The sequence below is a fragment of the Rhinichthys klamathensis genome, unplaced genomic scaffold (assembly GCF_029890125.1).
Source record: "Rhinichthys klamathensis goyatoka isolate OS25496 unplaced genomic scaffold, OSU_Roscu_1.1 h1tg000405l_1, whole genome shotgun sequence".
NCBI lineage: Eukaryota > Metazoa > Chordata > Actinopteri > Cypriniformes > Leuciscidae > Rhinichthys > Rhinichthys klamathensis.
Genome location: NW_026606906.1, coordinates 272,662 through 298,245, shown reverse-complemented (window position 1 = coordinate 298,245; position 25,584 = coordinate 272,662). Strand labels below are relative to the sequence as shown.

Below are 25,584 nucleotides of genomic sequence, written 5' to 3'. Positions count from 1 at the left end.
AAGGTTTGTTTGAGATGTGTCCTCTGTCCGGACGTGAGTTTATTCATTTCACTTCTGGTGTGAAAAGGCCTTTACATTTGCCAAAAATATAACTTTATGGGATCTTTTGTTATTAGCCCTCTGGTACTGTTCGCGTGTCGGTCAAAAATGATTGATTTTATTTTATTTAAATGAAATGATTGTACCATTTTATATTCCGATTGTTTTTTTATTTATTTAATATTTAGTATTTTTATAGTATTTATATTTTATGGCTCTTAGTTCATGTAAACTAATGTAGCTAACAAATTAACTGTAAAGTGTTACCAACACATCTATGCATATCAACATTTGGTATCACAGTTGTTTTTAATCTTTTTATTTGGATTTTTAGTTTAGTTTATTGCAAAAAAAAAAAAAAAACCTCAAATTGAGGGGTTTGATTTATTTAGACCGGTTCACAAAACAGCAGTTAATATTGTATTTAGTCTGACGATGATTTACTTTTTACTGATCACTCGCTGAGGGGGAAACAAATATATATGTATTGCTTCTTGAAGTGTTTCACAGGTATTTTGTACCTAATGTTTTGGAAAGAGCCCATAAACCAGATTGCAGAGAAAAGACAAGAAAAACTGCACACAGGTGTCATTCCAGAAATAATTTATTTCACTTCCATTTTAATCTTTTTTGTTTTTCAACGATGTGGAAAGTACAACCAAAAAAAAAAAAAAAGAAAGAAAATAAAATAAAAAAACAACCTTTGAGAACAGGAACTGAGATGACAGCAATAAAGTGAAGGAACGGTCCCTTCCTCTTTACCCACGACTAACGTCTGATTGGCTTCTCTGCCACCCCAACAGAGACAGAAGAGGCCCACACTTCATTCGCCCAAACTGGAGTGCATTACATTACAATGCTCTCGGATGTGTGTGTGTGTGTGTGTGTGTGTGTGTGACCTAAAGCATCAGTCTCTGTGTTACAGGCTTCATCTTCTCAGAGAGCCTTCTAGATCATAAAGACCAAACACCCACACCAGACTGGAAGCTGTTGAGTGAGTGAGTGTGTGTGTGTGAGTGAGTGAGTGTGTGTGTGTGTGTGCGTGTTTGCTAAAGCATCAGTCTCGGTGTTACAGGCTTCATCTTCTCAGAGAGCCTTCTAGACCATAAAGACCAAACATCCACACCAGACCGGATGCTGTCGCGTGTGTGTTTCTTTCCACACTCACACTGTCTTCCTTCCACCAGAAGCTACGCTGCGGACACAGATGTTGAAAACCTAGAAATGAATCAACAATGTGAACCTGTCAGCTAGTTTGTTTACGTCTCTCTCTCTAGTTCTGTGTTTGGACACGTGTGCCACTTTCCCTCCATTTCAACCGAAGACACCGAATCCATTCGGGATTCTTATGGGTTGTCTCTTGTATCATGTAACGCTCCTCTCAATTTATATGCTCATAACGTACAATCGGACACACTCGTACACACAAACACACATTAAACGGCTTTCAAATAACGCCTTGACCTTGGACAAAAACATCCTAATTTCATGTTTGGCATTAATCTTTCTAACGTCTCTTTATTCTGCATAATCATTTCCTCACACAAAATAAAACACCAAACAAACAGGAACCATCTACTTCATCTCATGGACAACGCAAATATTAAGGAAAAACAGAAAATACTCAAGTTTTTTTTTTTTTTTTTTAAATTCAAGGCACAATGTCTCTCCGTCTTGCCCTTAAACTCAGAGTACCACAGACTCAGCTGTCAATCACTCGCGAGAGGCTCCGCCTTCAACCCATCGCCTCTCCGCTAGCTCCGCCCTCGTTTAGCTAACACTGTTTCAGAGATGCGTCTGTTCGGGAGTGTTTTCACAGTCCCACACCAGTGAGTACAAACAGAACAAAAACAAATAATGACAGCAACGACAACAGCAAAAAAAAAAACGAAAAAAAAAAAAATATCGAAAATAAAACCCAAATAGTCACGTCCTGTTTTCTGTGTTATGTCAGAAATTTAAGTCATATCCATCAGCTCATTTTTGGCAAGCTTGTCTTAAATATGCACTAAGTACTGATAGATAGGATAAACATACACCGTTATGTGTGGTTTTAAGTAGATGCGTTCGTCATTTTTTTTTTGTATCATTTTCTTCTCGTAGACTTGTATGAATTCAAGGATTTTAGTCGATTTTCATTCGTCAGTTTAAAGGTTTACGTGAATGCAAGCAGGAACAGAGTTTGCCATGGTGTCTTGCTTTAGACGTGGGCGAGATGAGCTTTACGAGACGCCGTTCACCAGCGCCACGGCCCCCCCGGCCGACGCCACGCCGTTACTCGGGGAGCGCTTGGAGGGAGTCAGCTCCTCCTTACTCACGCTGGTCCCGTTTTCCTGATGGAGAGAGACAATGAGATGCAGTTGAAGGCTTTGTTCTGTGCATAATCCTCATGAAAATGGTCCTTTTACGTACGTTTACATAACGTTTGATGATGGTGGTACAGCTACTACACACACACACACACACAATTCTAATCACAAAGACTGGCATTTAATGAAATAGAGTGAAGTGGTACTTAAAACAAGTACCACTTATATATTATTTTAAATACTCCTTTTTTTATTTAATGTAAAATATTACAGCAGTAATATTTAAAAATGTTAAATACATATATATATTTTAGTTATTTAGTTTTATTATAATTCGATAAATATTTAGAATTATCTTATTTTTTTATTTTTAGTCATTTCGTTATGTTTTTTAAATTGTATTAGTTTTTTAAAATACTGCCATGCGTGTCAAATGTTTTTTTTATTTTTTTATTTCAGTTTTTATTAGTGCTGTCAAATCAATTAATTGTGATTAATCGCATCTAACAAAAACGTGTGTATATAAAAATATATAAATATGTATATACACAAACTTATGTTAAATGTGACTAATCACTATTAAATCAGAACTAATCACTATTGTAAATTGAGATTGTATGTATATATACACAGTATTTCAGCTTTGGAACAATCTTCATTGTTAAAAGTGCTATATAAAGGAATATGACTTTATATATAAATATATATATATATAAAAATACAATTTATATATATAAAAATACTATATATATATATATAGTATTTTTATATATATAAATTGTATTTATATATATATATATATATATATATATATATATATATATATATACACACATATTTATATTTTACTTTATTAAAAACATTACTGTTATTTGAAATGAAGCTGAAATATTTTCAGTTTTAGTTAATAACCCTGATAATAATTATCATCATAGCTAAATTGTGCAGCCCTACAAGCAAGCACAGCACACCTGGAACGTTTTTCTTGAAATACTAATAATACTAATATTAATAACAACAGTATGTTGAGGGGTGTGTTTAGTGCTGTAGTTTTGTCAGACCTTGGGATGGGACACGAGTGGCGTCGCCGCCTCCTTCCCTGGGAGGTTCTGTCTGCTCTGGGAATCGGCACGAGAGATGAAGTCCGCCACAGAAACTACATCAACACACAGAGCAATAGCAAGAGATCAGACAAGTGGAGCAAGCCGATAACCCACAGCATGAAAACACATCTTACATGTTGACCACGACTGTGAAACTAACATCAACCATATCAGCAAAACCCACAATCTACAAACTAAAGCTTCACATATTGCTGTGGAGAGACCCAGGCAGTGGTTATGGCAGAGATCTAATTTTAATAAGGAACAAATTAGATTAAAATGTAAAATTATTGAGACAAACAAATGAATTGAATAAATATAAAAATTGTAAATGGCAAAGAAGTTTCAAAATATCATAAAAATAAATTAAGTTTAATATCTAAAGTAGCGTATCTAATGGCGCTTTTCCACTCTATGGTACGGCACGGCTCACTTGAGGCGCTTTTCCACTGCATGGTACGGTACGGCACGGTTCGGTACGGCTCGCTTTATGGTACCACCTCTGTTGAGGTTCCAAGCGTACCGTACTGATACTAAAATGTGACGTGAACACACTGCAGATCACTGATTGGTCAGACAGAATAGTCACTACCAGCATCATTGTATTTGCGAGACATCAAATCCGCTAGATTTACAGCCAGTAACAGCCACCGCTGTAGCACCTGTTTTAAAACTACTTTGACTCCTCCATAGGCTTCTTAAGGGATCGAAACTGACCGGCCCAAAAGTTATGAAAGACATCGTTAAAATAGTCCGAGTGACTACAGTGGCTCAACCTTAAGTTTATCAAGCAACGAGAATACTTTTTGTGTGCAAAAAACAAACAAAAATAACGACTTTATTCAACTATTCATTTCCTTCTCTGTGGGCCTCGAGTGAGTTCACGTACTGTAACTGCGCAGCGCTTCTGTGTTGGACGTCACACGTAGGCTCACTATTGTCCGACGCTGGTCATGTGTGTGTTGCGTGTGGCGTTTCGATCCCTTAAGAAGCCTATGGAGGAGTGATCCAGCTCTCAGATTTAATCAAAAATATCTTAATCTGTGATCCGAACATGAACGAAAGTCTTACGGGGTTGGAACAACATGACGAGTAATTACTGACAGAGTTTTCATTTTTGGGTGAACTATCCCTAGAATGATGCATTTAAGACAAAGTATACTCTAGCAGGTCTGATTAGTTCCCCATGGTCACGTTTCTGGCTCATTTGGTGCCCTGGACGAAATAACACGAGCGCTCGACATTTGAGCGCTCTCGACATCATTATAAACTGCCTCTAATGAACTATAAAGACGTCTACGCCAGGAACCACCACTGCTTGTAAGGCACACGGAATAACTTAATTGTGGTTTTAACACCTTTAAGAGAAAATCACTTCCATCTCATGGAAACATATTTTGATACCATGGTACAACACGTAATCAACTCTGATGGAAAATACAACCGAAGGAATCAATGACATGTACAGGAAACATCATGTGACATCAGGCATAAAAAAAAGATTCTAGTGCGATTAATCACATCTAACATAAAAGTTTGTAAATATATATATATACACAAACAACCTTTTTAATTTATGTATGTATGTATGTATGAGTTATATATATATAGGCTGTCAAGCGATTCAACTTTTCAATCTAAATAATAGCACGATGTAATTAAACATATGCAAGTTGAGTGAATCAATCAGGTGAACCAATGTTTCAATGGCTTATTTATAAAGAGAGCCATTTACTTCATTCCTGAATGAGTCAGCAGTTTGAATGAATGAATGACTCAATGACTTACTCATTTAGACATTTACCAACACCTACTCGCAGTTTTCATTTCTTATTTAGAGTATCGTTTAAAAAAAACAAAAACAAAACAAAGCTGATGGTCATCCAAAAATTAAAATGATCATCTACTCACCCTCATGGCTGTTGAAGACTAAAAGTTTATATGAAATTCTGTTGAATCAAATAAAATGTTTTTTTTTCCTGCTCTAAAGCTACTTTAATATCTTTTAGATGCTTTTCTCATTTAACACAATAAATTACTTTAAATTATCGTTTGGGGGTACTTTCTCAGTGAAATTTGTTGTGCGATTAATTTGCATACGTGTTTAATTACATCGTCCAACTATTTAGATTGAAAAGTTACATTTTTTATAGGGCTGTCAGTTAAACGCGTTATTAACGGCGTTAACGCAAACCCATTTTAACGGCGTTAATTTTTTTATCGCGCGATTAACGGTCTTTTTGGCCTAGCAAACTTTGTAGGTTTTTTTTCACATGCTTTTGCAACAGGACGGCATGCGGGCCGCTGCGCTATGAAACCCATTAATTTCAATGGCTTGCGGCGCGCGAGGACGTTTTGAAAGCGCAAGCGGATCTAGCTAGACCGGAAACAAAACAACAGGCACGCCGCACCCGCACACACTTGTTTGGGCTTGCGAGCCGGATGCGCGAGCGCGAATCTCTCTGCTCGCGCGCGGAATATAATGTGCCGAGCACGAATCTCTCTGCTCGAGTCGCGCGCGCTCTCAGATACACGCTGCTCTTGTAAGAATTTTCTCTGGGCTCACTCAGAGAATATGCCTGCACTTAAAACGTGTTCAGTGCAATCGCGAATCTCTCCTCTTCCCCAGCTAACAATTTTAGGTTATAAGAATGTTTTCATAACGTTCCCATTAAGTTATAAAAACGTTATTTCTGAATGTTATAGGAACGTTCAAAACGTCCAGTTTTGAGTGGATGACGAGCGTGAGACGCCGAAATGGATGCCAATAAGATTCTGAATGGAAAGTTTACTTTTAAAAAGTTGCCAAATGGTTCCATTGACGAGACCAAAGTGATCTGTGTGTTTTGTCGTTGTGAACTGAGCTATCATCATCGCAGCACGTCCAGTCTGAATACCACTTGATGATGGCCAGCACACACACACACACACACACACACACACACACACACAGCTGATGCGAATTCTCCGCCCCCTCGTCAATATCAGGACCTCGTCAGTATTTATTTCACCCTTTTATTGATGGACAGTGTTATATTGTGTGAGAGATTATTTGCTCCAAGTGATAATGTTTTAGTGTGAAATTGAACAGTATATGCCAATATTGTTTTCAATAAAAAACATTTGCACAAAGCAAGCCGATCCACTTTTCCATGTTGAAAAGCATTAAAATGAGAAAAAAATAATGGGAAAAAAAGAAATCAAGAGACATTTAGAGTAGATAAAAATGTGCGATTAAATGCGATTAATCGCAAGTTAACTATGACATTAATGCGATTAATCGCGATTAAATATTTTAATCGTTTGACAGCACTAATTTTTTATTTTAATCTTTTATTAAAACTAAAGTTTGCACAGGTGCAAATCTGATATTGATTTTTATTTATTGAACTGTTGTATAAAATCAATATCACATTTGCACTCGTGCTATTCAGGACAAAAATTGCGCTCATTATTTGGGTGATATTGCTTAACTATGACATAAATATGGGACAAAACCTCACAAACAGGCATTTTTGCCCTGATATCTTGAATTTGAGAGTCATTCTAACTGCTTTAGGCTTTATCACACAGTGAGTTGTTGCTCGGCTTCATGTTCGTCACCGATCAACCTTATGAAATGTAAGATAATGTAAGATGATCATTATCAGCAGTTCAACGAGTCGATGTTTCCCGAAACCATCGTTCCAACGAACATTGGCAAACAGCATTGCAAAGTTGTGTGTTTGGAACCACTGATCTATATAGAATGACTGGATAGCTCATGACGTCATAAACAGTGAAGCCACCGCGCCGCCATATTGTGATTCCCTAGTGAGCTCACGCGTTCTATTGAATCAATAGGAAATTGTATGATTTGACTGAGAAAACATTGCATAACGAGACACCGTCTTTAAATCTAAAGTCTCCCTGAACAGTCTTACAACGCAAACATCCTAAGCATTTAAATGGGTATTTGTTTAAAGTCGGAAATTATTCCTGCTTAATAAAAATTAAGTATATGTGAATTGTGAACTTTTAAAATTTAGCTCTTTCTGATTGTGTTTTACAGATAGATCAGTAGTCTGTTCAAGTATTTGATTAGTTAGCAAGAACATGTCCAGGAAATGCATAATACAAATTGTATGGGTTAATGTACACCTGTTTCACCCTTTTATTTACACCTTATTTACACTGCACACGTCTGCGGCGCGTTTACAGCTGCGACACGGCTACCGGAGCTGATCGCGCCCACAAATCGGCAAATCACGTGGAAATGCTCCCGGTGTGAGTTGACACCGCGTGAAGGTAGGAATAAAACATTGTCGGAGCCATAATGCGCCGCAGATGTGTGCAGTGTAAATAAGGGGTTTACACATAGGCCTACTCCGTTTGCAGTGCATATTTTTTACCATACCCATGTCAACAGGTTGGAGCTTTCACTGCACGCGGATGCCCGTTTGTGCTGCAGGCGCTGAATTAAAGTGACAGTGCATGGTTCGTGGTCAAACTGAGCACGGATTGACATGAAAATATTAAATATATGCATTTAATTAAATTTATAAGAAGTAATGCATTGAATAATACGTTTATTGGGTTTAAACTTGAATACGTCTGTGAAAGAATGCATAGTAGGCTATACATTTTTTTTTTTAAACAACACGGAAATAGCGACAATTGTGCATATAAATTACTATATATGGGCTTAAAGTACAACCTGTGAGCAGTTTTTCAAGATCCTTTTGTGATCTTCGTTTTACACTTGTTGATGCGCAGCGGGTCATCTTAAAAGTGCCGTCGGAGCTACCTATCTCTGTATAACGGCCATTGGAGCCCTCTGCTGGTAGGGAATCGTAAGATGGCCGCTCGAACACTTCCGGTGGCTTCACTGCCTGGTGGCAGTTTAGAACGTCATGAGCTATCCAGTCATTATATAGATCAGTGTTTGGAACGACAGCTCCTGAGCTGTGGTTAGAAGCAGAGTTTCTAGATTGCATGACATGTGGACTTAAAGGCACACCGAGTAACGCACACAAGCTATTTTAAATGATTCCTCAGGCCAATATACAGCGCTTGACACTATCAATGCTCCGAGCAGGGCTGTCCTCTTGAAATACCGCCTATGTAAGTTTGGAGAAGACGCACCGTCTTTGGCCAGGTCATGTGACCTGAAGAATGCCTGGAGAACGTATCGCTTTACGACCGTCACGTGACCACCGGAAGAGTCAAGGAAAAGAAAACGAGAAACTGACCGAGTGAGAAAACCGGACAAGAGTCTCACTCGGTCAGGCTTTCACTTAAAATAGGATAAGAATGAGCATCAAACAGAAATAACCCGGCGCGCGCAGCTCTTAAAGGGGCCACACCTTATTTACGACAGTACAAGTACTCCACAGCGACTCTAGGGGTCGCTGTTTGACAAAAACAGAATTCCTACATAGTGTACCTTTAATAAACCCTTATCTTGAGCAAAATAAGCAAGCTGACATTCAGTACAACCTGTGTCTTATTTAGAATACATACAAATGTCATTTACGTCTTTGAGTTGGTCAAGAGATTTAAAGCAGCGTTGAAGACTGTGCATGTGCGAACGAACGTGCTCTAGTGTGTAAGAACGAGTCTATGATTGAATCTGGAAATAAAGCGAAATAACTGAGAAAGATTTGAAATATTCCTCCGATGCATGTCTGTAATTTATATCAAAACATCTAGCATTAATTCGATCTCTAACAGTTTCATTAAAATAAGTGATTACTCCACCACGTGCGTGTCGTCATAAACCAACGTGGTTGAACGACAACTTTGCGACAATATGGTTTCGGGAAACAGTCGTGACTAGCTAGTTGATTTCTTCACTGATGCATCGTACTGTGGTATTGAATGTGGTATACAGCGGTGTACGGGAAACACACCCCTGGTCAGCAACACAATCCCACCCAATCCTCCTCTCTCTACCATCCTGTCACTCTCTACTAAATCTGCATAATAAAGAGGAAAACAACCCTAAAGGTTTTATGAAATGTGCAGTCTGACGATTCTCTTTCCTCCTGCATCTTGACCCCTTCCCACTCGCTCACCTGTGTCACCTGGCTGTCTGTCCCGGCTGGTGGATCCTCCCTCGGGACGGTTGCCACGGTTACGGCGCCGGCGGCTCCTGTTGCGGCGCTGGGGCCGGCCTTCCTCTTCTGGGAGAAATGAGGAGAGAGAAAGAGAGCATGAGACGCAAGGGGGCCAATCTTCGGAGGCAGTTCTGCGAAATAAAATCAAGCACATTTCCCAAAGGCTTTCCTAATGTGGATTTATTTTGTTTTCGCGAGTGTGCAGAATTCAGTGAGTTTGCGCTTTAGAGATTGACAGCCTTAGTGATTATAAAGAGAGGCTCTTCTTGTTCATTACTCATCCACAATCTGAACACAAGTTAAGTTGTACATGCTAAGCACAACACAAAGTTTCTGGATTGACAACAGTGTTTAAATGCACGACTAAATGAGTAGGGAACTCAAAAAAAAAAAAAAAGGGACAACATTTTTAAAGTTCTAATTCAATCATTAATAAATAATTATGAAATTAAATTCAAGCAAATTTCCTTTGATGATTCTTTATGACCCAAAGGCTTTCCTTATGTGGATTTTTTATTATATAACAGGAGTTTTCACGAGAGTGCAGAATTCAGTGAGTTTGTGCTTTAGAGATTGACAGAAACATTTAACAGGGATAATAATTAGAAATGTTTCGTGAGCATCAAATCATCATATTAGAGTGATTTCTGAAGGATCATGTGGCACTGAAGACTGGAGAAATGATGCTGAAAATTCAGCTTTGATCACAGGAATAAATTTAATTTTAACATATATTAAAATAGAAAATAGTTATATTACAATCTAATAATATTTCACAATATTGCCGTTTTTACTGTATTTTTTATCAAATAAATGCAGCCTTGGTGACTTATTTCTACAAAAAAAAAAAAAAAGTCGTCGTCTACATTAACTAAGATTAGTAAATGTTTTAGTGGTATTTTTCATTCTTAGTTAATGTTCATTTCAACATTTACAAGTAAAATCAGAAGAGAGAGATCTACAATCAGAGAAGTTGAATCAGTTAAATTTTGATTCCTTGGTTGTAACGCATTTAAAGCCTGATGATTACATCTACAACTGCACAGTGAAACAGGAAGTAGGTCAGTTGACCACGTTAGCTGCACATCACCTCGCCACATGCTTCAAAAAAACAAAAACAACACATTTGAGAAGAAAACTAGCGAGGTGATGGTGAATAACCACAAGAGAACGAGTGAGATTCACAGAAAACACTCGCTCGCTGCTGCACTGCACACCACTGACTTTAGGAGTGTGACGACGACGTGCCACGAGATCTAAAGAGATTTCTCACAATATCAACATGACTGAGTTGAGTTTGCAAAACCTTTTACAGTGCTGGCATTATATTGTTCTGTCTTTTACTGCATATGATAAATCATACTCGGAAAGTAGATCTGAAGTGGCATTCATTACGAGATGATTGGTGTGGGGCTGTGACAATTCCTCCAATTAAGTTAAAAACCGGAAGCGGCACGTTCCAGGGACGAGAATCCATGAACCGCATTATTAGATCGTCTTCTAAGGCTTTGTTACAAATTAAAAATAATATAGCATAGCTTAGTTCTATCATTTATAAACCTACACTAACAACAGGAGAATACATCAATGTTTCTAAATATGTGAACTTTTTCACAATGTCAAAATAAAAGTTTAAGCCATCGCTCTGAGTTTTTATGTTTTGATGTCCACATGTTCTTGTTCAAGAAATTACAGTGGCTTTGCATCTTTATCGTATCATATTTTGCCAATATTACAAAATATTAAACAAGGATTTGATCATGCTGTAAAGATTGACTATTACCAGGCCGCTGGCACCGTCTGAGGGCATTTGTTATAAAAGATGATTCATTGTTCATAATATTATGTATATTTCATTGGTTTTTTTTAACAGTGTTGGTTAATAAAATCACTTTTGATACTTTATGTAAACCAATTATTATTGCGTCATTATTATACATGCCATTTTAAAGGGTATTCACTTAGGTCTATTTATACTACCACAAAACATATTATAAAATTACTCAATTGTCAAAATAATTGACCAATTACTTGATTACATAAATAATCGTTAGTGACAGCATTAGATTAGTTCAATAAGTAAAATGCACCTGCATTGTTTTGCATTTTGTGACTTACAGTTGAATAAAACTACTTTAAAAAACACTATTTAAGAAATATTCAATGACAAAATATGGCTGGAAAAATAGTCTCATTTCATTCTCGTGAACCCAATATAGTGTATCGTCTCGTGAGCTAAGTGTATCGTCAGACCCATAAATCACATCATTAGACTAAAGATGGGAAAGTGGAAACAGGGTCAGATTATGTGAGCTCAAATGTTCTTCTTAATCAACCTGTGCGCATCCAAATAACCTGCAATTGTGTCATACCCAGTCCGTTCTCACTGGTGGCGGCCTGACTGTCTGATTCGTTAGCGGCGGCATCCATAAGGCTGGGTTCCTGGTCATTACGGCGACGGCGTGAGCGTCTCCTGCGGTCGATGCCGCCCATGTTCTCGCTGGCGTCTGTGTCGCCGCCCAGTTCACCGTCTCCCTCCAGCAGAGAGAACGGGTTGCTGTCTGGATCTCGGAGCACTGGAAACACACAAAACATGATCGGCAGGAGTTTGCATGAGGGGCTTTTGCATCGGAGGAACGTTTTCATAGTTCCTATAATTATTGTTTTTTTGGCGTATTCGCCCCAAGGAACCGGGAACGATTTTAGTTATAGGAACACCTTTTTGAGGGGGGACTAAATTAGCTCCTACTTCAGAGTCTAGCACAAGAGGAACTATCAGTGACGTAAGTGTACGTTGGTTTGCCGAACGCATCAGAAACACCGGTTTTCTCTGTTATACGGTAGGGGGCGCTATTATGCATCTTCTGATATAATACAGAATCTCCACATCAAAACACAGGAGGAGAAACATATGATAGAAGCATAGAGAGCCTAAGTCCCTCCCCTTCCGGTCGACCACCATGGGACCTTATTTCGGAAAAATATTGTATGGTAGTCAATGGCGAGAGACAACAAATATTTTGATCTGGTTTGAATTGTGCCCTGAATTACACATATGATGTTTGTCAATTTAAAAGATACATTTTAAAATCAAGAAAGTCGCAGTTTGATGTGAAACTGTTGAGGTATAAGACTGCGAAAATACGAAATTACAAAGACTACAAACCCAAAAGGCGCACATGTGACATTTACCTTTTCTCTCAATGAATGAAGCTAACTTTACTGAAGCTTACTTTACTGAGGCTAACTTTACTGAGGCTAACTTTACTGAGGCTAACTTTACTGAGGCTAACTTTACTGAGGCTAACTTTACTGACGCTAACTTTACTGACGCTAACTTTACTGACGCTAACTTTACTGACGCTAACTTTACTGACGCTAACTTTACTGACGCTAACTTTACTGACGCTAACTTCACTGAAAGCTAACTTCACTGAAAGCTAACTTCACTGAAAGCTAACTTCACTGAAAGCTAACTTCACTGAAGCTAACGTCTGTCATTGTTTCTATAGTCTTACGTTATAATCGTAACGTTACGCCGTCATGCCTGAGTGTTTTGTACCAGACTGCACACACACGAGCAGCGGATCTCGCTCGTTGTTTCGCTTCCCGGGAGATGTAGTTCATCGAGCGATTTTCACATAAAACTAAATGTTATTCTTCTGTTTCATGACAAACTGCGACTTTCTTGACTTTCATAATTATCTTTTAAATTGACAAACATCATATGTGTAATTCAGGGCACAGTTCAGACGGAATAAAAAGATAAGTTGTCTCTCGCCATTGACTACCATACATATTTTTTCCGAAATAAGGTCCCATGAGCCGGAAGCGGAGGGGAGGGGCTTAGGCTCTCTATTGTTTGGCACATGTAAAATAACACAATCCACAACATTACACAGAATATAAATCGAAACTGCCTGATGTTACTGAATGAAATGTCGACCCAGTACGAGCTCTAGGACTGTGAAGCTTTAGGGGTGTTGATGGACTTGATCTACTCCATCTGTGTTTTGATCATCGTTCTGAATGTGGCGCGAGAGCGTGTGAAAAGTGTCAATTGCGTGAATCTCACGGTCAATGCGTGAGTTGGCAGCGCTGCTTTTAGAAGGGGGATAAATCGTCGGCAGCGTTCCTCCTTCCGCCGTGCTTCTTCTCCTCCATGTGAGGATTGTTTACATTAGACTAGAGTGCGCACTGCGCCGCATGCACACAGTGCTTATACATGTGGGGATTGTTTACATCAATGTGCGCACGTGTTTTGCACAGCATATACGCAGTGTTTTTTAAGCTGTTGATGGAAAATAAGCTAATGCGCGTTCTAAAAATCTAAATTCGGATCTATAATTTTTCACGCTATTTTAAAGTCCCCGCGATAACAATATCGTGCATATTCATTACCGCGATTTATCGCATTACCGAATACCGGCGTATGTCTAAAAGAGAGATTTCACTCACGAGTCACAACTTTGTGTATATTTTACAGTATTTTACACCATAACTACAAAAAAGAATATGCGCTATAAAAGGTTCCAAGACTTTATTTAATTCTGTATTAATTACAAGCGTGATGTACCAGAGCTGATGGTGTTAGTGTTTCGGGGCCCCGGTCCTCCTCGGCCCCTGCCAGCGCTGGAGCCACGGCCTCGACCTCCACGCTTGGAGCCCCGGTCATCTGACCCAACCCCCTTGGGCCTGAGCTCCCGCTCCCCCATCTCTTCAGTCTCGGACGCATTCGACAGCTCAGAGTTTGTTCCTGCGAGGATGACAAGGATGAATAAAGAAAAAAAAAAAAAGTGTTGAGCAGCTGGCTGCCACAGAGAGATTTTGAACAGATTAAAATTAAACGTTACACGCATTCAGCTGATAAACACCCCGTTTTCATATTTGCTTCTGACAATTGTGTGAAAAGCATGTTGTATTTGAAGCCATTCAGGATCATAGGGTCACGGTTATCGGTGGATAGATTTGTTTTGCAGTGCTTTTCACAAAAGAAGTTGGCATATGATTTTGAGTATTCATAAATGACAATATACATTATATTAAAAAGTAGGGGTGGGAATCTTTAGGCGCCTCACGATCCGATTCATAAACGATTCTTGATTTATTACTTTTTTTTCTTAACTAGTTCACCAACCTGAAATTTTATTAATCTTTTTTTTTGTATGTAATAAGTACTACAAATAAAAATAAAAAAATCAAACAATTGTATGTTAAGGAATCGCATGCACGAGCGATCTTCAAAAAGTAGACGTTAGCTTTTGAAATGAAATTCTCATTGTTTATGACTGTAGAAAATAACGTTTTTTTTATAGGACATTAATGAAGCAACACATTTAGTTGTGAAAAGAATTATTATAAGTGGTTTGATTGGTTTAAAAAACCCTATAAATAGTGCAAGTCAAAAGTCCTCATATAAAGCCCATTGGCATGGAGCAAAAGGCAAAATAACCTCTTCATAACATTAAAAAAACAAAAACATTTAACATTAGATCAACTTGCCGCAGAATCTACGCTGTGTTGTTGCTAGCGATCGTGTCAGGAATCAGACAAACGTCCAGGTGAAGGGTGAAAGGCAGGTGTGGAGTAAGAGCTGTGGGGGGTTTTGTGCCATCTAGTGGTTTAGAGGAAATTAAAAGCAAATATGCCTTTTACACAGGGGTGCATTAACCCTGTTGTCCATCTTACTACACATGATACAGATATGACTGAAATGTTTCCGCCTGTAGTCGTGTTGAAAGGGATAGTGTTTCCGGGTACAAGCCTCCACTTGTTTCAAGTGAGAATGAGCACCATTTAATCATGTTAAACATTTAAGGTAAACTTTTATAAACTGCTGACATATACACTACAGTCTCTGGACACCAATATTATAGACCCCTTTTCAGTTAGTAAACATGGTGACGTTTTTTGTGGGCGGAGCTTAGGTGGAGGCAGAACGATCCCTCTAGCCGCTTCCCTAAGGTTAGTTTGCAAGTTTTGTTAGCTTGTTTTTTAACAATGACCGGAGAAAACTCGATTTTATCTTAATGTGCAAGGTCACTCAGTGTCGAGGACCGCGATTGTTATTTGCAAAAGTTAATTTTAACGGACGGAACCAGATTGGCTGACCCGTACACGCTCACTCAATGGATGGACGATCTGACAGGATTAACACTAACGCTACTAGTGGCCTTCTACACCTAACGTTACCTGATAGAGAAACCGAGAGTAAGGAGAAACTGAGGGCATATACATCTTTAGATGCCTATAACTATGTGCTGAATGGTCATGTACAAGACTTGTGTGTACGATCCGCAGCGCAGAGAAGACGACAATGTAAAGAGTGACATTACGGTGCAATGTTAATGATGTGAATATTTTCTAGAAATAAAAATTCCAGATACAGCATATTCATTTTTCATCGATTCTTGCACCCAACAACACAACAAGATGACATTTAATAAAAATAATAATAATAATAATAATTTAAGCTCCTTATTATGTAGCCGAATCTGTGCTGGTTTGTATTGGCCGCCTCCAGTTTTCCCTTTGCTTTGCTCTCCAGCTAGCGCCGTGACATAACTGTGACGTCGGCTCGAAATTGGTCTATTAATGATTCATTAAAGATGAATCACTGTCTGGACATCTGGGATTTCAGTATGGAGATTAAGGTTAAGATCATGAATCTTCTGTAGGTTTAAAGCGAGTGTATATTAGTACCGTTAGTTTGCTTATGGGATCTGATAGAGCGTTTAGACCCGGAAACAGTGACGCTTGACGTCCGACTTAAGGATCGGAGAGACTGTTCAAGACAGAGGAGCATCATGGGAGTTGTAGTCTCACCATAGCCAGAGTACGCATTGTTAGATTTGCGTCCACGTCCTCTTCCTCCGTAGGTGCGTGTGGTTTGCACAGAGTTAGTGCTCTCGTCCGTGAGGTATCCCCGCTCACGCTCACCGGCGACCCCTGACCCCGAGCGGCTGGGGGCTGCGCGATATCCCACCCCAATCTGACGGAGCTGCTCGTCGATCTGTAGACGCTCCAGACGCAACTGCTCCACCTCCTGTCATTCACAGAGAAACAGAGGCGTCAGGCACTACATATGCAGTTAGAGAAAACACACAGGAATCTGTCACAAAACACACTAGAATATAGACTGGCGGTCATTGTTTAACAGCAAAAGAGGAAAATGTATACAAGTTATTAATAATCGCTGACAATATATGATAATATAATAAAATATGCAATAAGACAATATAATATATTGTCATAAATAATATAACAAAAATAATGGTTAGATTAATTAAATCGCAACATTGTGTAATTAGATCAATTAATCACTTGACAGCCCTAATAATAAAAAAATATATATATTAAAATTATATTAAAACAAAATTACGGTTTTGTTTTTTAAAGCAAATGGGGGGAAATATTAAACATGCTATTTATATTGCTGGCAATATAATATAATACAGCATGTAATATAAATAGCCTCAGATTAACTGCCAAAGACATATTTCAAATAAACATGACTTAGGCAATTATGAGGCTTATTAAAAAATAATAATAACCAATATAACATAAGATAATATAATATAATACAGCATGTAATATAATACTATAAATTATTATAAAATAATAATAACATATACATATATATATATATATATATATATATATATATATATATATATATATATATATATATATATATATATATATATATATATATATATAAAATACAGTAACCAGTAATAATTATTAACAATTATTTGTTTGTTTTACTATCAAGAAAAAAGAAAAAAAACAGTAAACCACTTAGTGTCTCTCCAATAGAGGAGGCGGCTGATGAAATGATTGCCGGTTCTTCGTGGTATTGGTCTAGCAGGATTATCAGCACAGACAGCATTTATCGCAGTGGGTTCACACTAGATGCAACATGTCTGTAAACGTGTGTGCGGGTGTCAAAGCAGAATGTGACAGCTGGCGGTTTGAAACAGCAGCTGAACGCCGGTAGAGCTGGGACGGGACGGAGAGGGGAAATGTCTATTTTGAGAGGAGTAGATGGCATGTAATCCACACTTTGCCCCTTCCCCAACCATATCTACCCCCAATGGGGGTATTTTTAGCCTCAGTTCGTGGTTAGGGGTGACCAACAGCTTTCCATGAAAGCGGAGATCAGCTGACCAGTCAAGATACCAAAGTTAATTTAAAACATCTTTAGTGGTACAATGAATCTGTGCAATTTTATGCTCCAAATAATGTATCAACAAACAATACCAGAACAGACACATGGGAGTTCCAGACACCATTAAGCAACTGCAATCAGTTCAGGTGAAATGCATGTGCGAAAAAGGACAAACCACTGTTTTTATGACTGGTGACTAACCTGAAGGTAAGCCACGTGGTATTCGAGCAAAGCCTGGGCGTTACTGATGTTCTCTTTGGTTCCAACAAAGATAAAGGGAACCATTCCCTGAAAAACAAAAGAAGGGGAGGAAAATCAGAAGCAATTTCAGATGTTTAAGGTTAAAAACATGCCACAATGTGTGTACACTCGCATGAAATTAAACAGCTTGTTACTAATAACGTGTTGTTTTCCTCACTGAGGTTTTATTTAGCTGTATTTGTTGTATCAGGTGGGCGGCTCATTCACCTCTTGGCTGCTGACAGTGCTGTCTCTGCCTGCCCCCTGCCTGCCTACCTCCTCCCTGGGCAGCTTTTTATCATTGTCCCCTTCGATCCGGACCCGAACCACACCTGATTTGTCTACTATTTCCTGGATAATTTTGCCGTTTTTCCCGATAACCTTGCCTGTTGTAAAAGAGAATCATTGGGTAAGAACATTTTCAGAATTTATGTCGGTCCACAAATAAACCAAATGAAATGTGCCTGAGAAGCCGAAAACCAACTCACCTACGAGATTCCTGGGAACCGGGAAGGAATCCTCTTTAAACTCCAGAAAAGTTCTGGCCTGCTTTACTGCCTCTGGGGTCTTGAGTCAGAAAGAGAAAACCCGTCAAAAACACTGCCGTCACTCACCTTACATGAGTAATATAACGACCCGCGTTCGAGTCTCAGCTCGAGGTTCAGGCTTATTTGTTGATTATTGATGTCATCAGAGTCGACTTTAAATCACAAATGTCGACTTAAAAAAAAATCTGAAGTCGTTCAAGCCCTAACGTGCAGGGGTCAAAACAACACTGTATTCGTTCAGTACCGAACGACTCGTACTGAACTTTTTTGGTACGAATGTATATATCGGTACACCCCTAAAAAAACTCTTTAAAAAAAGGAAAGAAAAAAAGATGAAGACCTCTCCGTAGATCCTGAATGTGCAGCTCTCTTCCTCCAGCTCGATGGCAGTGACGCCGGGAACTTTGCGGGCCTGCTGGATGTTGGCTCCGTGAGAACCGATGGCCAAACCCATCAGATCCTCACGCACCCTCACTTCCTCCTGATACGCAGACGCCAGCTGTTTACTTGTCTGCGGCACACACAAAAACACACACGTTAAGTAAGTAAACTTTATTTATATAGCACCTTTCACAGATAAAATCACAAAGTGCTTTACATGTAGCAAAGTAGGAATTTGAACAGTTAAAAAAAAAAACATTAAACAAAACATACAACATAACTCAGTCAAGTGAAAGATGTTGAGCTGGAAGTCGGTTTAATTAAACCACATGGGCATTCTAGCATGACTTTTACAGGAACAGGAATATAATGAACACAAAAAAAGAAAGAAAACTGCACTAACAATCAACAGGGGAACAAAGTTTGACCTGCAGAGGAATTTGTGGCGCTTCAAAAAAAAAACAAAAAAAAAACTGCTCTACTCAAAATATAAAAAAAGCACAGGCAGCTCTTCAGTGTTTGTTTACTTAATGAACTGGTATTTGTGGTAAAACGTTGTACAAGAACGAAATCAAGTTAACTATTGCTCAACTTATATCCACAGACCAAGCTGCCAAAAATAATGGCAATATATACATGATACAATTTAATGACAGAAAAAGAGATGTATAAAAATCTTTTTCTACAATATTTACTCAATCGAATGAAAACTATATTACAAATGCCATTATCAAGCCTGCAACTAACATAAGGAGGAGCTACTATTTCTGTTAAAGGAGTCATAACCTGTAATTTTCACTTTTCCACGAGAATCAATGCATGTTATGATTGCCTAACGATTATACATTGGCCGGGAAGCCGATATTCAAAAGTGAAGCGTTTGTTTACCCCAGGGTTCGTAAACCAGCCCACGTGCACTCAAATACGAGATTTTAATTTCTCCCCGACTTGACGTCAAGACGGGGCAGAAAATACCATATATGAACACCGCAGACATATGCTGCAGGAAGCCCGCCCTGTCCCTCTCCCACTCATATTCAGTCAAGAAAGATGCAGAAATGTAGTGCACACGTGAGTTGCTCTGTGGTTGACTGCCAGAATCAACATTCAAATGTGTTTTCTCTACCAAAAACGGACCAAACTACCAGGGACCAGTGGATGAAATTCATTTTTTAATGACGCTGTTCCAACAACCCTATCAACTGGCTCAATGTTAGGTGTCTGCGCTAAACATTTTACACAGGAATCCTTTACAAATTTGGGGCAATATCAGGCGAAGTTGGCCTCGAAGCTACGTTTGGAAAAAGGTGCCATTCCAACAATCAGGGACTACATCTCTGTTAATGTAATCTACATTAAATAAAAGGTAAACTTATGTGGGAGAAAATAGCAACAAACGTTTTAGCTCGTTACTGATGTTAATGTATGTCTCAGTCAAAATGATTGTCTTTACCATTCAGAGACATGTTGATGTAGACGTCCTTCCATTGACTCTATATCTTCCGTTTCCAGCTCTGGTTCAGAGTCTGGCTCAAACATATATGGTTGAATCCCGTGGGTCGCGGCCAGGTCGGGTTCATTCACAACTTGCGCCATGATGTCATTTTGGAATGATATGCTGAAGTTACCTGCGGTGTCAAGCCCCCTCCTTCCTGCCACCAATCAACGCGCCCCTCATTTGCATTATTAAAATGACCGTCCACGACAGCCAAAATATCGCATCAGATCTCGCGCGACGATAATGCATTCAGAAATAAGGGTCAGAGGAGCTCTGTGTTTATTTTTTTTTCCACTTTTCTTTTTTAGAAGGGCCTGAAAGACTATAATAGAGCGTGGGTATCCAAGGTAATACTAGGTTATGACTCCTTTAATCGGTCAAGTTGATATTATTAACGATCAATCGGTCAAGTTGATATTATTAACGATCAATGCAATAATCTCAACCAGCTATTATATCTTCTTCATGTTCATTGTGTTGTTTAGGACTAGGGATGGGACGGTATGAAAATTTCATATCACGATTATAGTGACCAAAGTTATCACGATTATCAATATTATCACGGTTTTGTTAAAATGAGATGGAAATGTTCAAAAAGAACTGATGCTCACCCTGAAAACATTTGAAAATCAACAAACAAAAAATACAATTAGCAGGCTAGCAGCTATATGCACTTTTTTAAGCATAAACATTATATTAACATTAACATGGAGCCCTGAGAGTGAGAGGTAGTGCAGGTTTTAATGAACCCGTCATTAAACCCTATCATTAATAATGATAATAACACTTATGGATGTGTGTATGACTGAATATTATTATTATTAATAAATAATAAATCGCTTTCTCTCTCTCTCACACACACTCACACACACTTTAAATGAACAAAATATGTTGGTTGGGTCAGGGTGACTAAACTACTGGAATACTTATAATGACTGTTGTAAATAGCAACGCACTACACAGCGCACATCCATGTCTCGGATCACCGTGGACGCAATCTCTGGTTTCATTCAAATGTGTATGTCTTGCGTCTCAGTTTTGATTGTATTGAAAATTAAAGAGTAATTTAGTATTGATACTACTAAAATATTGTTGAAGTGATCACATTTACTTTACGATTGATTTGGACACTGTAACTTGTATAATGGATTTATAAACCGGCAAGATTTAAAAACATTAAGTTAATCACAATTCAATATTTCATGTCCCTGAAATTATTTATGTGGTAAAAAATAAAAAATAAAACTGTAATAAGTTTACTATGAATGAATACAATACATTATCCCTTAAATGTCACCCTTAATAGTTTGAAAATGTTCGTTCGTCTTGGCTCAAATCCACTTGCTGTAAAACTTTTCTCTTCGCGGAAGCTTTACAATAATTACAAGTGAGATAATGAAATAATTCATCTCCAATAAATTTGTCGTCTAATTATTTGCCCAAGTTAGTTGTGCTATTAAGGTAAAAATTAACTCAGTGGGTGGTTGTCACGTAACGTTAGATGACTTAGCAGATTTGACGTGTTTCCCCCTTTTGCAGCGACTTTCCTCTTGCAAGATTTGCAGACAGGGTGCCCATCCTCGATTAAATTGCCCTCGGGACTCTTGTAATAGCCAAAATACGACCATACCTCCGATTTTGTCCTCTTGGATGGCTGAAAAATCTCCCGTGCGCTGTCACTGCCTTCCGCCATGTCTTCTCGCGCAAAAAAACAACATTGCATCTGCGCGCCTGCTCGCGTCGCGCCTGCGTCAGACTGATTCTGGCTGGACAGGATTTACCGCGAGTTTTCAAAATCACGATAATCAAACACGGTTTTTATGATAATTAAATTTTAAACGATAATACTAACCGCCAGGACATTTTATCGTGGTTTATCGTGAAACCGGTAATCGTCCCATCCCTATTTATGACAGGCTAACCTAATTAAATGCAAAACGAGTAACAAATGGTAGTACTAAAAAAAGAAATTAATTCACATATTTGCTAACCTCTAAGTGTTTGGTGGCCTCCTCATTACGGGACATCAGCATGAGTTTGGTGCGAATACTCCGGAAGTGCATGTCACTCAGTAGAGATGCTCGCTTCACCGTGGACTCGTTTGTGGACTGTGGAGAAACAGACAAACACCTTCAGACACAACAGAGCATATCTCAGTCTCATAAAGAGAGAAGAAATAAGAATTAAACACCGACCAGGACAATTAGTTGGTGTGTAGAGGTGTTGTAGAAGATGCAGTTGGCGCCGATTGCTTTCCTGAAGTCTTTGTGGATGTTCTCAGTTAAACAGCTGCATCATTCAAAAGAAATAAAATCAATTCTTCCAAAATGTATTTCAAACTACAAAATCAATAAAGCAATGGTTCTGCTGGTCTGACTGTCTTAATATAGTTAATATAACCTGGGTCGTATTTTACTCAAAGATGTTTTTTCTTTCATGGCTTTTAAGCATCATCGCAGCATCTGTTCACATTGGCTTAATTTGGTTAGCCGGAGATAAAATGACAGACACATTTTAACCCAAATACTGCTTAGAGGAAGCAAGATGGATGTGGACAGAACAGAAAATGTGCAGATATACACTACTATTCAAAAGGTTGGAGGTCGTAAGTCTCTTATGGTCACCGAGGCAGCGTTTAATAAAAATGACAGTAAAACTGTTACATATTACAATTTAAAATATTCCTGTGAAAACAGTTGTGCTGCTTCATATTTTTATGAAAATAGCCAGATTTTTTTCAGGGTTCTTTGGTGAATGGAAAGTTCAAAATAGAAATATTTTATAAATGTTAATAATAAATGGTCATATACAATTATATAAATGATCATTTTAATGCATCCTTGCGAAATAAAAGTATTCATTTCTTTTTTTATATACTGACCCCAAACTTTTAGACTGTAGTGTAATATAAATATTTAAAAAGCATTTATTTTTCCACCCTAAATATGCATGATTGTATAATTAGTTGCATTTAGCATTTTCCTCCTGGCTGCTGTAGGTAGAGTTGGGAATCGAATATTAATTCCAATTCTAGTCAGGATAGGAATCAGATACTTGTTGTAAAATAAAAATTTGATTCTGCTTATAGATTCTTGTGTGTGCATTTCAATGTGGTTTTAAAGCATTAAAGCGCAAGACGACATGAAAGAGAACTCAGTTCGGCACGTGTTTTCTGTGCCTGGCACAAAAAGCCACCTCTCATATAATATGAATACTAATAAATACCTAATAAACCTGCTGCCGTCTGACATTACTGTTAATCAAAGAACAAAAGAAAAAGAAAATCACTCACAGATCTTCACTGAATAACTTTTGTAACTTTAACAAGAATAAATCTAGATTTTATTTATGAAAATAAAACTATGCAGTAATTTTACACAACTTTGTTCAGTTGTATTTATTTGTGCTATTGCTAATTTGATTATTTGTTCTTGTATTACCGACTGTACACTTGTCTTTAATAATGTTTGAAATGTATATCAGTTAGTCTAGTTTATTAGTTATGTCCTTAGGCTGATGATTTTTGGTAATGGCATTCAGCTGCAAACGAATGTTTCTCAAAAAAGCACACAGGATAATATGTTTGACTTTTTTTCTTCTTTTTTTTAACAATATTGGAATCGAAACTGGGAATCGATAAGCAGAATCCATATAATCGCTAAAATGTGAACGTTACGCAAGCTTAGCTGTGTGTCACCCCATCAGAATAGACCTGCGACCCCACAGAACCACTGCAATAATAAGTTGTACACATTAAAAAGTGGACCATCAGAACATGTGACTTACATTTCTCTGAGATCCTCGGGTACAGCAATAGGGACTTTGTAGAAGGAGTTTTCAGAGGAGGGGCTGTTGGGATTGACTGGCCGGATTCTTTCCGATGTGACGATTTCGTTGTATGTGGCGTCGCAGGCTGCATACTCGATCACATAGAACTGAATGGACGAAATAAAAAAATAAAAACATATCACAGTGCCCACAACACACACACACACGAGATAATGTCTGCATGCTAACCTATGCTTGTTAATCACTTAGGGTAGTTAAATTGTATTATTATACCAATTGTTACTCTGTGGAATCATTTTGATTGGTCAAACACAGCATTCTGGGACCAAATATTTTGGTATAATGACGTTTAAGATGTATATTTGACCATTTAATAAAATCTTTAATCTCAAAAACTATTTTAAAACCCCTCTTACTTACTTATTTGGCAATTATGCATGCAATAAGCGAGATAAAGGTAGTCATCTTTGATTCTGGCTCTTGTTGGGTTTATTTTACAGTAATGACCAGCTGATTGTTTATCACACAAGTCACAATGGCCTCTTTCACAGCCTCACCACTTTAAAGACACAGCAAACAGACTGAAGCTGCTCAAAGACGGTTTGTTGTGCTAGACCACTAGCTCAAAATGACAGTAATAAGTCACTCTGATGAGACACGTTAGCAAGTCAAGTCACGTCATTTATATAGCGCTTTTAAACAATATAGATAGTTTCAAAGCAGCTTTACAGTGACAATAGGACATTACAGTAACAGATTGTTTTGGCTTTACAGCATTAAAGTTATTGTCCAGCTACATTTTATTGCGCAACCTAATATTGCGCGTTTGAATATATAGTGCGCAGGCGAGTAGTCCTTTACAAACCAACCCTCTACAACGACTTATCTGGCCTTAAAAATGTATAATAAAGAATTATTTATCGCTTCCACGTAGCCAGTCGAACAGGAATTATCCGGACAACGTAGCACAGCACACACTCAGTGAGACCGAAGCCATCTCTCAGACAGAGAGTAAGTCATTAAGTATCATTAAGTACATTAAGTATTAACATTAAGTATCTACTGCCTGTAACGCAATAAAAGCAGTGAGGAAGAAAATCGATTTGAAGATAATCGGGGAACAGCCCTTCCTGCCTCCAAAAACAAACCCTATAATAAGCAGATCTCATGTCAGTGTAACACGCGACTCTCAATGACCTAGAATGCAGTCAAAAGCCAGGTCTAAATTCGTCGTATTATTCGACTGCCCCAGTATCCAGAGTAAAGTGTGCAGGAGGGAGAAGACAGGGTCCCAGTGCTTCACTAGGAGAAGTCTGCCTGTCACCCATGTGCTGCCTTAACCTAATTAGCCAAAATGTGTGTCCAGAGGCACGTTTGAACAGGAACATGTGACAATAAACAGTGGCAGA

At 38.3% G+C, this 25,584-nt stretch overlaps 1 protein-coding gene across 2 annotated transcripts in view; it reads right to left on the bottom strand.

The window, feature by feature from the left end:
• Positions 1 to 625: 625 nt before the first annotated feature.
• fxr2 (FMR1 autosomal homolog 2) overlaps positions 626 to 25,584 on the bottom strand; it is a 34,838-nt gene continuing 9,879 nt past the window's right edge. Inside the window, exons 5-17 of one of the 2 annotated variants that reach the window (XM_056234765.1) lie at positions 24,173 to 24,321; positions 22,582 to 22,675; positions 22,378 to 22,494; positions 18,848 to 19,018; positions 18,448 to 18,526; positions 18,188 to 18,345; positions 17,921 to 18,007; positions 16,375 to 16,594; positions 14,126 to 14,305; positions 11,922 to 12,125; positions 9,508 to 9,615; positions 3,410 to 3,504; positions 626 to 2,372 (exon numbers count right to left, since the gene is read on the bottom strand). In XM_056234765.1, coding sequence (XP_056090740.1) covers positions 2,262 to 2,372; positions 3,410 to 3,504; positions 9,508 to 9,615; positions 11,922 to 12,125; positions 14,126 to 14,305; positions 16,375 to 16,594; positions 17,921 to 18,007; positions 18,188 to 18,345; positions 18,448 to 18,526; positions 18,848 to 19,018; positions 22,378 to 22,494; positions 22,582 to 22,675; positions 24,173 to 24,321 — 1,773 coding nt within the window. In that variant the 3' untranslated portion in view covers positions 626 to 2,261. The remainder of the gene's footprint in view (positions 2,373 to 3,409; positions 3,505 to 9,507; positions 9,616 to 11,921; positions 12,126 to 14,125; positions 14,306 to 16,374; positions 16,595 to 17,920; positions 18,008 to 18,187; positions 18,346 to 18,447; positions 18,527 to 18,847; positions 19,019 to 22,377; positions 22,495 to 22,581; positions 22,676 to 24,172; positions 24,322 to 25,584) is intronic. The other variant, XM_056234766.1, reaches the window with a different exon arrangement.